The 15,475-nt window shown below is 32.4% G+C and overlaps 1 protein-coding gene across 2 annotated transcripts in view; it reads right to left on the bottom strand.

Moving 5' to 3' along the window:
* The window catches only part of EPHA3 (EPH receptor A3), a 358,721-nt gene that overhangs the window by 34,864 nt on the left and 308,382 nt on the right, over positions 1 to 15,475 (bottom strand). For both annotated transcript variants that reach the window (XM_019022857.4, XM_055381421.2), the window contains exons 12-13: positions 10,522 to 10,583; positions 8,347 to 8,556 (exon numbers count right to left, since the gene is read on the bottom strand). In XM_019022857.4, the coding sequence (XP_018878402.2) occupies positions 8,347 to 8,556; positions 10,522 to 10,583 (272 nt within the window). The remainder of the gene's footprint in view (positions 1 to 8,346; positions 8,557 to 10,521; positions 10,584 to 15,475) is intronic.

Raw genomic sequence — 15,475 nt, 5'->3', positions numbered from 1 at the left:
CCCTAATATGAGTCTGGCTTTTTTAAAAGTTCAATGAGGTTTTAAATGTCAAATTTTGTATTTTTTATATATAGTCGATCTCCAGTTTTTAAAATCTCTAATTTTTAAAAGTTATAGTGATTCATTTCAAAGTCTGAAATTGTAGCACTCTGAACACAATTTTTTGAAGAAGCGATGGTAAGTTAGTAGAAACGTAGCAGGGGATACTGACAATTTGCAATTGAAATGATAGAAATAATACTAAATTCATTCTAATAATTGTTTTGAGATAAAATCTCACTCTGTTGCCCCAGCCTAAAGTGCAATGGCGTAATCAAGGCTCACTGCAGCCCTGACCTCCTGGGCTCAAGTGACCCTCCCACGTCAGCCTCCTGAGTAGCTGGGACTAAAGGCATGCATCACCGATAGAAAAAGAGGACTAGTTACTATTAGCTTGACATTTGGTCTGAGCTAAATAATTAATCCAATGACTTAAATTGTCTTCCTGCAATGTGGGCCTCTTGGAATCAGTGCAGTTATTAAAATTATTCTATTCAATTGAAAATTAGTGAAAGCAAAATTAATGTTTCTTTAGCCTCAGTATTTGCTCCTTCATTCAAACCCATTTTCTGCTCTAGTGTCATTTTACCAATTTCTCTGACGATCCTATATAAAATTGCATTCTCCACAGACTGTCTGCATTCCTCATTTTACTTTTCTGCCTTTACTTGTGTGCTCCTGTGTTCCACTTCACAATTATAGTTGTACTTTTTCACCACATAAACCTGGATAGTTGTTTTTTACATGTTTAAATGTTCATGCTACCCATCTCTCTGAAATAGATGGGTAGAAAGTACTAGACTTTTCATTAAGTTTCGATTCAACATTAATTATTAAAATCACTGAACCTTTGAGAGTTTTCTAGTTATTGAATAAGTGGCTGTATTTTCTGATGCTACATGCAGGCATATTCATATCGATCATAAGGGGAGGCAATAAATTCATAGTTGACTTTTTTTGGTTCACAGTTTAAAATACTTTTACTATATGAAGGACACAAATTAGATATTTTGTTATTACCTTTTTCATTTAGGTATAAATGACATGTGACATATATTACTTATCAAATTAATATGTGTCTTTTGTATTATACCAATTTTGATAAGCATGGTTTTTTTGGTTCTTGAAAATGTTATAGAACAAAGGCTCCTGTTTTCTGTTATTTATGTTCTTAGATTGGAGTTACCTGAAAGGAAATATTTAACCTCTTTGCTTTTAACCTCTTCGCTTTTAACCACTTGCTTAGCCACTTTTCTTTTTTTGCCTTATCCTTAAAATGAAATCAAACAGGCCGGGCACGGTGGCTCACGCCTGTAATCCCAGCACTTTGGGAGGCCGAGGCTGGCAGATCACGAGGTCAGGAGATCGAGACCATCCTGGCTAACATGGTGAAACCCCGTCTCTACTAAAAATACAAAAAAAATTAGCCGGGTGTAGTGATGGACCCCTGCGGTCCCAGACACTCCGGAGGCTGAGGCAGGAGAATGGCGTGAACCCGGGAGGCAGAGCTTGCAGTGAGCCGAGATCCCACCACTGCACTCCAGCCTGGGCAACAGAGTGAGACTCCATCTCAAAAAAAACAAAACAAAACAAAACAAAACAAAATGAAATCAAACAAAACAAAGTTGTACTAGAATATATCTGGCATCAATATGGCAGAGTCACAGATCTAAAAAGCCAAATAAATTATTATGTGAAATAAAATGTTCTAACAAAATCTAGTTAGTATTTACTAAGCAGGCAACTTCAGAATAGAAACGAAAAGAAAAAAATCGAATAATGGAGAATATAGCCAAGGACAATTCAATTTGTTTTCTCAAACTTTCCAACTCAGTTTATGTGGTAATTATGCTCCCAAAATGAACTTAAGGACATAGGAAGAATTGAAGTGATGGCTTACCCAGCATCTAAATAAGATAAAAGTCTGTGCTTTCAGTAACTTGATCCTGTATAAAACAGAAAATTAAACACTACCATTCTGGAATTTTGGGTTCCATGTATTTCAACATATGAATATAGAAATATTCATCTATATAGATGCATGAATGCATATATACAAAAATACTAACCAGTTAAAAATAAAATTTCATAGAAGCAAAAATTGAAAAATCATTCAGTGGCAAACTGTTCTACAATAGTGTCATGATTCTGTTAGAATGAAGTAAATTAGTAGACCAGGGCAAAAATACAACAAACATGTTATAATTATACTTTCAAAGTCACATGATGAGAAACCAGAGGAAAGGAATTAATTTTTCTGGTTTTTTTTTTCAGACACAAAACTTCTTTGATGATTTAAATTTGTGGAGCTAAATGGTCTAATCATATCCATCCCAAACGAAATCCAGGGACTTTCAAGATGATTTGCAAACTTTGGTATGCAGCTGCAGTTCTGCTTTCAAGGCTACTTCTTTAAAATATATTATATCACATAAAACTATGCCATAATTTAGATTTATATCAGTGAATAACGACAAAAATATTCATTTAGTTATTAAGGGACTTTTTTCCTAGTAAAGTATCTATAACAGTGGCTTTCAATCTGTCATCCAAGCATGTATGTGGGTCCCCAAGAGCATTTTAGGGGTCCACAAGATAGAAACTATTTTCATAATAATACTGAAACTTCATAGCCTTATTCATTCTGAACATCCCATGAGGGTACAGTGGAGTTTTACAGGATGCATAATAACATTGCATAATGGAAAATATCAACATTTGCAATTTCTGCGTAACACAGCAGTAAGAAATGAGAAGAAATAACAACAAGTGAGTACTGGGGAAAAAAATCTGATTCTTTACACAATATCCTTATGTAAAAGAGAAAATAAACATAAAAATGTATAGTACTATCTTAGCTGACCCTTTCATATCCGGCATGCTATCGAGAACATAAGGAAGGAAAGCTTGTGATACACCTAAGACAGTATAGAACACAGTGTGAGAAAATATCTTTGAGTGTCTGATAAATTAAGTTTTGAGCTTAGGTGTTTCCTCAACTCCTCAAATACTCTTCAAAGTTTAAGAAGTTTTAAATACATAATTAGATTATATAATTTCTATACATTCCTCTATCCTGTCTGTCACTCACAGACATGTTTTAAAACAAGAGCGACAGACATTCTATGTTCAGTATTCTTTTCCACTGACATTGATTCAAATGTCCTTCATGACTCTTCAGTGCAACTATGCTCTACCTACAGGCAGTAACTTTCAGAGGAGCAACCAGGAAAGGGTCATTGCATTGAGGCACCAAATGTTAATCTCCAAATTGTAGAAACTTCAGACACTAGATGAACGGCGTTAAACGTTATTAATGTGACTGACTTTTTAATGCAGATTAACCAGGATCTGTTATCCAAAAGGAATGCCTCAGCAAATTGTTTTGAATGGTGAACTTGTTTTTCTGAAATAACAATAATCAGAGCACACTAAATCAAATAAACAAGACAGATGTCTAAGCTGGGTATACTGCTTTGGATTGACAAACATACACAAAAATGTAATAGTATTTTTTCTTTTAAATTTATTATTATTTATTTATTTTTTGAAAAGGGTCCTGCTCCATCCCCAGGCTTTAGCTCACTGCAGCTTCAACCTCCTGGACTCAAGTGATCTTTCCACCTCAGCCTCCTGAGTAGTTGGTACCACAGGTGAGTGTCTCCATGCCTAATATATGTTTTTATTTTTATTTATTAATTATTATTATTATTATTATTATTGAGATGGATTCTCACTCTGTCCCCCAGGCTAGAGTGCAATGGCACAATCTCCATTCGCTGCAACACTCTGCCTTCCAGGTTCAAGCAGTTCTTATGCCTCAGCCTCCACACCACCACACCCAGCTAATATTTGTATTTTTAGTAGACACGGGGTTTCACCATGTTGGCCAGGCTGGTCTTGAGCTTCTGACCTCAGGTGATCTGCCTGCTTTAGCCTCTCAAAGTGCTGGGATTACAGGCATGAGCCACCGCACCTGTCCTATATTATTTTAATATATATACACACATATATATAGTATTTATATATAACATATATAATTTATTTATATATAAATATAGACGTAGTATTTATATATAAAATTATATATACTATATATAGTATATATACTTTATATAGATATAGTATTTATATAGATATAGCATTTATATATAAACGTGTATATATACCATATATTATTTATATACATAAATACATATTTTATATATATATATTTTTTTTAACAGAGATGAAGTCTTGCTATGTTGCCCAGGCTGGTCTCAAACTCCTGAGCTTAAGAGGTCCTCCTGCCTTGATCTCTCGAAGTGTCAAGATTATAGGCGTGAGCCACCCCACTCTGCTTATCGAGACCAGATTTTATCTTAGTCAAGTCTATATCCCAAAATACTACCTGCTTAAAAATGTTTGATTAATGCATCAGTTATAATTTAGCTTTAAATATAATTCCAAAAGAGAAATTCCCAAAACATTTTGTGCAATATCAGCATTCCTGGAGTAAGTATACATTTATTTCCAAAAGGAAAACTTAGAATGCTGCCTCATTAACTGTTTGGTATATTTGTTTTTTTAAAAAATTGAAGTCTTATTACTTCATAACCATACCTCATATTTAGATTAAACTATAAACTTATTGTACTCAATAAGGCCTATTATGGGAGATTAAATCAATGATGTTTAAATTACTCTAGAAACGCACATGCAAATTACAGCTTCTCGGAAGAAAGCCAGGACTCCCATGGATATTTTGAGGGAGTTCCAGGAAAACACAAAGATGAACCCTGAAGAACTCAAAACAGCTATTTATTTGTGGTGAATGAGCCTATTTGTTCAGTGTGTTTTTAAGAATCTTCAGTGACTGGAACAGAAATGCAAAGAGCCTGTTGCACTTTTATTTCAGAAATGTTAAAGAGCAATTTCCATACGACACTTTTCTTCTAACACTAAAGAGGCCCTGACAAAACAACAATCAGTGTAAAGGAAACATGTAGAGTTAACCCCCTGTGTTCTCCAGAGTATGAATCATCTAAAGTTGGACAAATGTTTCCAGTTCCTGCCAGAGAAACTATTCTTTTGAGTATCCTGGCAATCAAGCCTACTTATGGGGACAGAGATGCTCTCACATAATAATTTAATATGGGGCTGGGAACAGTGGCTCATGCCTGTAATCCCAGCACTTTCGGAGGCTGAGGCAGGTGGATCACCTGAGATCAGCAGTTAGAGACTAGACTAGCCAACATGGAGTAACCCCGTCTGTACTAAAAATACAAAAATTAGCCAAGCTTGGTGGCAAGCCACTGTTATCCAAACTACTTGTGAGGCTGAGGCATGAGAGTTGCTTGAATCTGGGAGGCAGAGGTTGCAGTGAACAGAGACTGTGCCACTGCAGTCCAGCATGGGAGACAACGTGAGGCTCTGTCTCATAAATAAATAAATAAATAAATAAATAAATAAATAAATAAATAATTTAATATGGCATAGAAATTAGAACCTGACTGAATAACCAGAAATTTAACATTTCAAATAATTTTTTTATCAAATAGTTTTTATTTAACCTAAAAGTATTTTTCTGGCATAATATGATTGTTGTAACACGGACAATATAAGTAAGCATGATACTTTTCATGGACTGTTAGAAGTACTTATGTCATGACAGGTTAAGAGGGATAGCCTTAGAAAAAGAGTAGAAGTGAGTAGAATGAAATACATTCCCTAAGACTGTAAGTATCACTTGCTGCATATAGTGTCTACTGAACTGGTAGCTCAGTTATTAAAATGATGCTTTGTTGCAGATACATTGGCTGACTAATTTTTCTGGTGATCAGAGAAGGAGAACTAAAAAGCACTGTTGAGGTATTTATCCCATGTTTTGCAATTTCATCATGTTCAGAGCTATATAATTGTAGTCACTTGTAAATTTAATTCAACTAGCTACCAGATAAGAAATTTGTCTTAATTTGTCATGCTCTTATCCATTTGAATTGTGTTTGCTAAGAACAACATTTTTATGTAGGACACATTTTAAGTGTCTAAGGACTTTTTTAAAAATACTCAGATTTAAAAAAAAATTTAGATTCATGAACAAAGTAAATGCACTACAGAGTATATTTGAAAATTGGAAAAACAAAAAGGGTTTATTATTAAAAGCCATTGGGAGAGTCCTAGCTCCTATATCAATGCATCTAGAAATATCCCAACAGCATTGTGCCATTATTATTCAGTGGTTCTATTATTGCGGCTTTACTTGTGGATGAAATGCTATCTGGCATATTAGGTTCTTTATTATAGCATGATATGCATGCCATGTGACAATTTTGATTATTGGAGTTCTCGAGTGATTTGCAAATAGAATGAGCTTTTTTTTTTTTAATCAGGAATAAACTTTTAAAATTAGATAATAAGAAACAGCAGAAGACTACCAACTTTGGAACCACCTATTCTCTTAGCTGATGAGAATATGGAGAAAGATACTGCCATTAGGAGAGAAAATTGATAACAAACTACAGCAAAGACAATTGGGCAATATATACGCCAAAAATTCTCACATACTTGTATACGTTTTGATCCTGTAATGTTAATTCTATAGAAGTATCCCAAGGAGGTAATCATGGACAGACACAAAATAGATATCATGACATCAAAGTATCATTCATAATATGAAAATATTGTAATTCTGCCCAATTAATAGTGCTTTATTTAATTAAATTATGTATAATGAATAGAGTATTAGACATTATTGAATATTGTAAAAATATTTAATCATCTGGAAACTTATGTATTTTATATTTTTAAGTTAAAACAGGGCAGATAACAAAACGGCATTGATTTACATATAAATAAAGTGCTGAAGTTATCGGTATGTTGAAATCATTTTATATATCAGTATATAAAGTATAATCCCATTTTTGTAACTTTATGCCAAAAGAGGAGTTATTTATTTGTGAAAATTTATTTAAAAAAATCGAAAGGCTAAATTTAAAATGCTAATAATTATGTTTGTGTAGTATTAATAGTAATGATTATTAGACATTTACTTGTTTTTTATCTATATTTTCTAAATTTCTACCATGGAAATAATTTTCTTTAAAGAAAAACTTAAAAATTAGCTGGGGCTGGTGGTCCATGCCTGTAATCCCAGCTACTCAGCAGGCTGAGGAGGGAGGATCACTTGAGCCCGGGAGAATCACTTGAGGCCAGGAGTTTGAGGCTGCTACAATGAGTCGTAATTGTGCCACTGCACTCCAGCCTGGGTGACAGAGTGAGACCCTGTCTAAAAAACAACAAACAAACACAAAACAAAACAACAACAGAAAAGCTCACAAAAAATTCAAATGCATTTTGAATTAAATGGATGCAAATTAAAACATATACATTCAATTTATCCTAACTGATAATAGTAAAATTAATGATAATACCTAGTTTTATCGAGTGTAGTAAAGTTGCTTTTAAAATATTCACGTAATCTTTGACACGAAACATTCATTTTTAGGAATGTATCATTATAAAATCATGAGGCTCATAACAATTATAAATGCAGGCAGATCACATACATTGGTATAAAATATGGAAAAATTAAATATAATAATAATTTGCTCACAATTAGGGTTTGCTTTAAAAAAGATACAACAATATAGAATACAGCAACCTACTACACGTAAAAATTTAAAGATTATTTATTGACAATGAAATATATTCAAGAAGTGTATTGGTAAGGAGAGAAATGGCATACAATTGTATTATGAATAATTATATTTAAATAATATATTCATGAACAAGTTTGTACATATGAGTATGAAGAAAAATTTTCAAGAATTGACTCACAATCTTATAAATGTTGTCTGTGGATGGCACAATTATGGACAACTTTTCTTTACAGGTCTGTTTTGACATTTTTACAGTATAAATAGGTGTTACTTATTAAAAAATTGATTTGAAAGTGCTTTAAAATGATATGTACTGGGATAAGGTCCTTAGAATTTATCCAGTCTGCTAGCTCAGGGTGATTCAACCATGGTGAAAAGATGGGTACATTTAAAAATATCAAGATTTGAGGAATGTGAGAATCTTGCTGCTTTTGGTGGGGAACATTAAACTGAGGTATAGAATTTCAGAGTTAAAATCATTAAATGTTAAACAGTGACCATCTATTTACCCAGAATAAATAATAATATTTTAATTTTAAGATATGTTTTCTATTGTGGAAAGCATAATTGACAACACATTTTGGGTCATGATTTCTACTTATTTACAAATCAACATGATACAAGATGGAAAACAATGATAAAAAAGGAGAAAATCTAAGTTACTCACTCTTGTTGTATAAGCAGCTTCTGGGTCATCCTCCAGGACACGCGAAAGTCCAAAATCAGAAACCTTACACACCAAGTTACTGTTGATCAAGATGTTCCGAGCAGCAAGGTCTCGGTGAACATAGCCCATATCTGACAGGTACTTCATGCCAGATGCTATCCCTCGAAGCATCCCCACTAGCTGAATGACAGTAAACTGGGCATCGTGTTTCTGGGAAGCATTTCAAATGTACAATTAAGATATGTTCCTATTTCTTAAAGATATATCTTTATTGGTTAAAATCTCACATATTGAATTTTGTAACAAGACTGACTATACACACTTTAGTCCTAAGCACTCAAGACAAAGATATGTGGCAAATGGATACAAGGCTGAAACAAAATAACACACTGGCTATGTTATCAAATACTTTGTAACACGAAGTATCTTAACGTTCTTTGACTTCAGTTTAAAAGCAAGGACTTTCCTGGTCCTTATGTGACAAAAAACTAACTCCTCCTCAGACTCATTAAGGTTAAGAACAAAAAAGTGAAATGAATCTTGTGGCTAGTTTAGGTTGATATTTATTTGTTTGATTGAATTTTCATTTCCCCTTCTTTGTTTCCTGATATTTTATGAATTGTTTCAAATAAGGTGGATGCTACATTTTTAAACATTATCATAAATAATTAGTTCATAATTAGTCAAAAATATTTATTGGATATTTGTTTTTCTACCCACCTCTGAATTGTAGTCACAAAATAGAAAGCAATAAGAAACTAAATCACATAATCCAGCTTCCAATCTAATTTAATCTTGGATTAAAATAGAAACATAAGGTTTAAAATGTATAGATAATGTATTAATATAAAATTCCATGTTTAATTACAAACAATAATTTTGAAAGAATATTTATCATAATATTTTAACTCACCTGATTTTGGAAATGTTTATTTTTGAAATAACGATTGTGAAAATAATTGCTATTAAAATTTTTATTTGGCTAATGGATTTTAATATAAAGCATATCCTTTCTCAGTCTTAGAAAATTTAAAATTTTCCTCCATGATTATGAATGATGCTACATATTTTCTTTATCTATTTATCTATCTATCTTTCTGTCATCTGCCCATCTCAATTTATATAGCACCAAAAGCACCTTGAGGACAGGGCCTATGTCTTTTCTTATCGCCTGCAATGACTGGTAATTGGTATTGTCTTGAACTTCATGAAATTGTTGAACATAACATTTGTTGAAATAGATGTAAATTTAATATATTCACCTTCTTATGGTGAAATGTAGTATGTCAAAATATGGCCAGGTACGGTGGCTCATGCCTGTAATCCTAGCAATTTGTGAGGCTGAGGAGGGAGGATCATCTGAGGTCAGGGGTTCTAAACCAGCCTGGCCAACATGGTGAAACCCCACCTCTACTAAAAATACAAAAACTAGCCAGGCATGATGGTGGGCGCCTGTAATCCCTGCTATTTGGAAGGCTGAGGCAGGAAAATCACTTGAACCCAGCAGGCGGGGATTGCAGTGAGCCAAGATCACACCATTGCACTCCAGCCTGGGCGACAAGAGTAAAACTCCATCTCAAAAAATTAGATAGATAGATAGATAGATAGATAGATAGATAGATAGATAGATAGACAGACAGATGATAGATAAATGTATAAAGCTTCTCAATCTAAAAAATTAATGTACATATCTAACAGCAAAATGATATATCTAAATTAAAACTATATATACTTTAGCATTATAGCACATGCTTATTTTCTGAGTAGACAGCACTGTTTGGAAAGTAGATGGGCTGTCTTATATCAGACTGTGATTAAATAATTTTATCAGACTGAGATTACTTAAAAAAGAGACTTTCTGTTTTACATCAGTGGGTTTTATTACTTGCTTTAGGATTCTTTTTTATTTTTATTTAACGAGTGTGAATCTTGGCAGTATAAAAAGAGTCTTTTGAAGAAGAACTCACAAATTTGTTTTAAAAATATAAACCATTAACATTTGAATGCTGCAAAAAAAGATGCAATTTTACAGCCCTTCTCTGTCTATTTAGCCTCAGAAGATTTCAGTTTTACTTTAAACTTAGATTACTGAATTGCTTGGCACAATGTTGGAGGGTGTCTCTAATGTTTTCAGCAATTTATTCATATATATGTATGTGTGTGCATCTTACTTACACGTAGGAAACTATCCAAGGAACCATTCTCCATGTATTCTGTGACGATCATAACTGGCTTACCTAGATATACAGTAAATAATAAATAATAATCAGTACAGTTCAAGTATTATACAATGAACATATATAATATAGTTGGATTTACCTGATGATTATAGAGATGTAAGAACTTTGCCTGTCTTCTAATTTTTAAAAATTTTAAAAAGCCCTAGGTTTCATTAGAAAATAAAACTTTAAAAACCATAAAAATTGGAGAAGATTGGTTTCCAGAACAAAGGCCCATGACCAATAGTATCTAAATTGGTTTGACAGGCCTTTCAAGTAAACAAAAAATATGCCCCTTTCCTCTCTTTAATTAAATTCTCACTTATCTTCAACATCAAATATTTCTGCCTCCAAGCCCAAGATAATGTTAGGAATTTAACATTTATTTATTCTTTCTATGGGTATTTATATGTGCTATATGTGCACACACACATATATACGTGAAGGGCACTGTGCTAGGTATTCTCTTTTGTGCTGCTTAGTGGGGAACAAGTAGATCAAAATTTCTGCCTTTATGGATTCTACACGAGTTCTACAAAACAATTCAGAATAATAGTTATAATTATTTACAAAATTTGTTTAACACTTAAAAATTATGAAATGAATGCTATGTTTAAATGGAAAATAAAACTGAAATTAAAATTGCTATTGGCAGTAACTTGTAATAACCAGTTTGCAAATATGTAGCCTAAAATACCATGAAACCTTTAACCCAGCATTTTAATGTATTTAAATAGTACTTATTGTGAGCATGATGCTGGTGTAATTAATTTATATATTAACATATTAAGTATTATTATTTCCATTTTACACATGAGAAAACTGAGACACAGAGGCTAATTAACTTGCTGGGCATCATACATCTAACAAGTTATAAAGCTAAAAGTTGCAACCTGTACACACTATGCTGTCACTTTCGGAAACTGATAATGAGGGAAAAATGTAACATATGAAAAAGCATCAGACACAAAGGTGCTAAGTATAGTGGATACATAGAGCTATGAATATAACAAATGTTCCACTACAGATAATGATTTAGTCAGTTATTGCATGTTAAAGCTATGGATGATTTTAAATTAAAATGATGGCCTTAAGACTTAAGCAGTTTAGACAATTGTTACAGCGTAATATTATACAAAGCTGAAAATATAATTCTATATACATTATGGTAACAATTAAGAAGATCATGTAAAACTAACATTTTAAAAAGAAAAATACCAAAAAAAGGATGCTTTGATATAAAGGAAATACTGGTAATTTTTTTTCATGATTAGAATTATGTAACATTGCATTAGGTACTTGACATTTGTTATATCACTTAATCCTCACAGCCTACTTATGCTTTAGCAATATGCATTATTCCCATTTTACTGATTCCTACCCAGAAAACATTGTGGGTTTAAGCAGCTTGTTGAGGTAATATAATTAGCTAGTAGTCAAGAAAATTTTAAACACGACTGTCTCTAATTTCAAAACCTATACATATTACCACACTGTAATTCCCTTACTTTATAATTGTTATACTATTTTAGTTATAAGTCCAGCATTTTACAGGAAGGAAAATCACTCCTTTTCCAAGTCCAGAAGACCTGAGTTGAGTATTAACTGAGTACTGCTGAAAACTCATGAGCAAATAACAGATTTTAAACAAACATTAATGTACACACAACTGTATAACACAACTTTTCCTCCTATGTGTCTTATTTATCATGAGGTTAGTTTGCCATTCTGATGCTAGAAAATACCTTCCTTTTCTTGATTTTTTCCTTTCACGTGTAAAAAACTCTGATTTATACAAAATGTAAATTATGAGTTAGCATCATGAAGGTTATACTTTTACATTCAGTAATTTGAATATATTCCAGGGATTATGTCTTATTTATTAAGGAAAAATCTATTTAAATTCTATAGTTTTTGAGATAACTTTTATACATGTTACAACCACTTGATACATTGATCTATTTTCCATTAAGACACTGATTTATGTTTTTAAGGCACCATATAACATCTATCTAGTTAATGTAGTAATATCTGAAAAATTGCTTCAGTCAAAACCTTGAGCCCCAGAATTTGCTTTATCAAAATTCCAACTAAACTTTGATTAAAAAATATTCAAAAAGAAAGGGAAGATTCACCATTTCCTTGGAAACTTAGATCTCTTCTGAATTAGTATCAGATCCCTAGAGACTGTTTGATTCTAGATGCCTGGCCTGAAATGAAATGAATGAATAAATGAATGAATGAATAAAATCCTGCATATGTGTACTTTCTATAAATCACCATCAGTTTCTGTCTTTCCTCCTTCATACAGTGCTGGGAGGAATGATATGTTACTAAAATTCAATGCACACTTCAAATGCAGTCACAGATATTTTGCCTCACACCACCAACTCTCAATATCATTGGCCAGTTACTGCATTTTTATACTACTCAGACCTTTACTTATCACTCCTTTCCTTCTGGCTCCCAGCCTTATGACCATTTCTCATTAGCATGTCTAGTGGAATGTTTGGGAAGGGAAATAAAAGTAGCTGAAAAATCAAACCAGTCAATTAAGTCAAAGCCCCATGACCATTCAGAAATCACATCAGCGTGCATTTAACTCTATAATTCAGGTATTTGTAAACACATCAGTTAAGATGGGCAAGTCTGAAAATGTGCTTTGCATTACGTTCAAAGATTCTGCAAATCAAATGTACAAAGAGCAAACAGAATCACAAATATTCTACCTTGGAAAACAGTATCTTGACTTAGGGTTTCCCTTGTGTTTGATTATGGTAAAAAGGGTTAAAGAAAAAGAGACTTCTGTAGTGGCAAGAACTAGTTCCAACATGCATTAAATGTGGTGGGAAATTATTTATAAAATGCCGGCTCATCTGCGCATTATGCCACGTATTCGTACTCAAGTTTGCATGCTCTTCCAGGTGTATTTTGATTTACAAATGACATGATCGTCTTCCTCCAGACAAAGCTTGTATCATTTGCTGCTCTCAGAAACCCCAAAACACATCTGGGTATACATACTAAACTCAATGAAAGTACTGTTCTATGACTTGCTGAAATGAAACCATCAAAAATGAGCAAAACAAAATTTGTGGTGGAGTTTTGCTTTTGTTCTCAAGTTGATTTATGAGTTTAGATAAAATGGTGATCTTTCACAATTGTAAAGTAAAGGGAAGCAAATTAGTCTGTTATAATCAGTTCCTTTTCCCAACTATCCCCAGTGGCTCGGGGCTATTACTAATCATTGAATCGCTGCTTGATGACAGAAGAAATGTGATTCAAAATGTCTAAGAATTCCAGATTCAGCACCAGCTATTTTAACACAACCTTCTCAATCACATTTCTTATAAAGAGTAGAATAATGTGAAATATATACACATACATACGCATATATATATACATATATAAAGAGTCAGTCATAAAGATATTTTCTTTGAAATTTTCTAACAAACTTTGTTTTTCAGATTAAAATATTTTCATTCAAACATAAATTGTTTATCAGATATTGAAACATTAGTAAATATTTACATTTAATAATTTCAAATGGAAATGCTATTAACTCCCTATTAACAACAGTCATTGGGTCTAACACTCTATGTCTTATTTTCAAAAGGATTAAACACACTCTAATGAGGGTATATTATAAAATCAAAACCTTTGACCTTAGCCGCTAGCAATCTATATAATCAGTGTCAGGATGGAAGGAAAAAAAAAAAAAAACGGGAGATGGAAAGTTGAAAAAAATTGACAAAATTTGCCTATTTCCAGGAAAGAAGATTTGAATCATCTTTGATGAGAATAAAAAATGTATCATAGATTTTCACATATCATACCTAACTGATAACAATATTGTAATGAATATTGGACTGAAATATTGAGCTGAGTTAGGGTATTTTTTTTCTGTGGGTTTCTCATTAAATCATTATAAAAGTACAGGGCAACGTCTTCCAAATTCCATTTTAATCAAGACATTATTGTGTGGAAATGACCCCTATTACATCTATGAGTTAATGAGAGCAAAGACCAAGCCCATTTGTCTGTAGTTCTAAATCCAACACCTACCCCTGTGCCAGTTACAATTGATCAAATTAGGTCTATAATTTCAGACTGGCTAGAGATAATTTCTTTCTTCAAAATCAGGATGAGAAACACTTTCTCCAAGACTTCCTTAACCAACCCTACTCTATCAATCCTAACACATAGAATGCTTTACATTCAGCTGCTTGAAAAATATTTATATTTATTTATGCTTAACTTGAAATGAAATTTAACATCTGCAAAGATAACAACTAATTTACTGTCCATTATGCTAGTTAGAGCTGAGTCATGCAGTAAGTACAATATTGTAAGTCATACAGTAAGGGGAATGAATGTATATAATGCTCTTAATATGTTGTTTGATGTCATAAAAAGTTTTGTTTTTTTCTCCTTTCCAAGCTTTCTATCTTTTATTTATTTGCTTGCCTAATTGGAAAAGCTTATTTAGCAAAAAACAGGATTTCAAAAATATCAGTGAAGACTGTCATTATCAGAGTGCTCAAAATAATGCAAATAAAGGAGCTGATTTATTTGTAAAAGTCAAAAAAAAAAGGTTTAAGATTTCCTGTACAATATTGAATTGAAATAATAATAACAACAGGCTTTTTGTTTTTTCTTGAAAAGAGATGCTTTTAAAGTTTTACTATTAAATGTGACGTTTGTAGGTTTGTTTGTGTTTGTCTGGGGGCTGTTTACATACCTTTATCAGGAATACATATTTTCTATGTACGATGTGCTAATAAAAAATTACAATTAAAATAGTTTATTTTTTGCATTTATTAAGATAGAACTTTCTTATTACCTATTAATGTTATGAGTTTTTAGAATTGTTAAATACAAAACCAACTTTTCATACTTGGAATAAACTA

The sequence above is a fragment of the Gorilla gorilla genome, chromosome 2, assembly GCF_029281585.2.
Source record: "Gorilla gorilla gorilla isolate KB3781 chromosome 2, NHGRI_mGorGor1-v2.1_pri, whole genome shotgun sequence".
Classification (NCBI taxonomy): Eukaryota; Metazoa; Chordata; class Mammalia; order Primates; family Hominidae; genus Gorilla; species Gorilla gorilla.
This window is presented reverse-complemented; position numbering and strand designations above follow the sequence as displayed.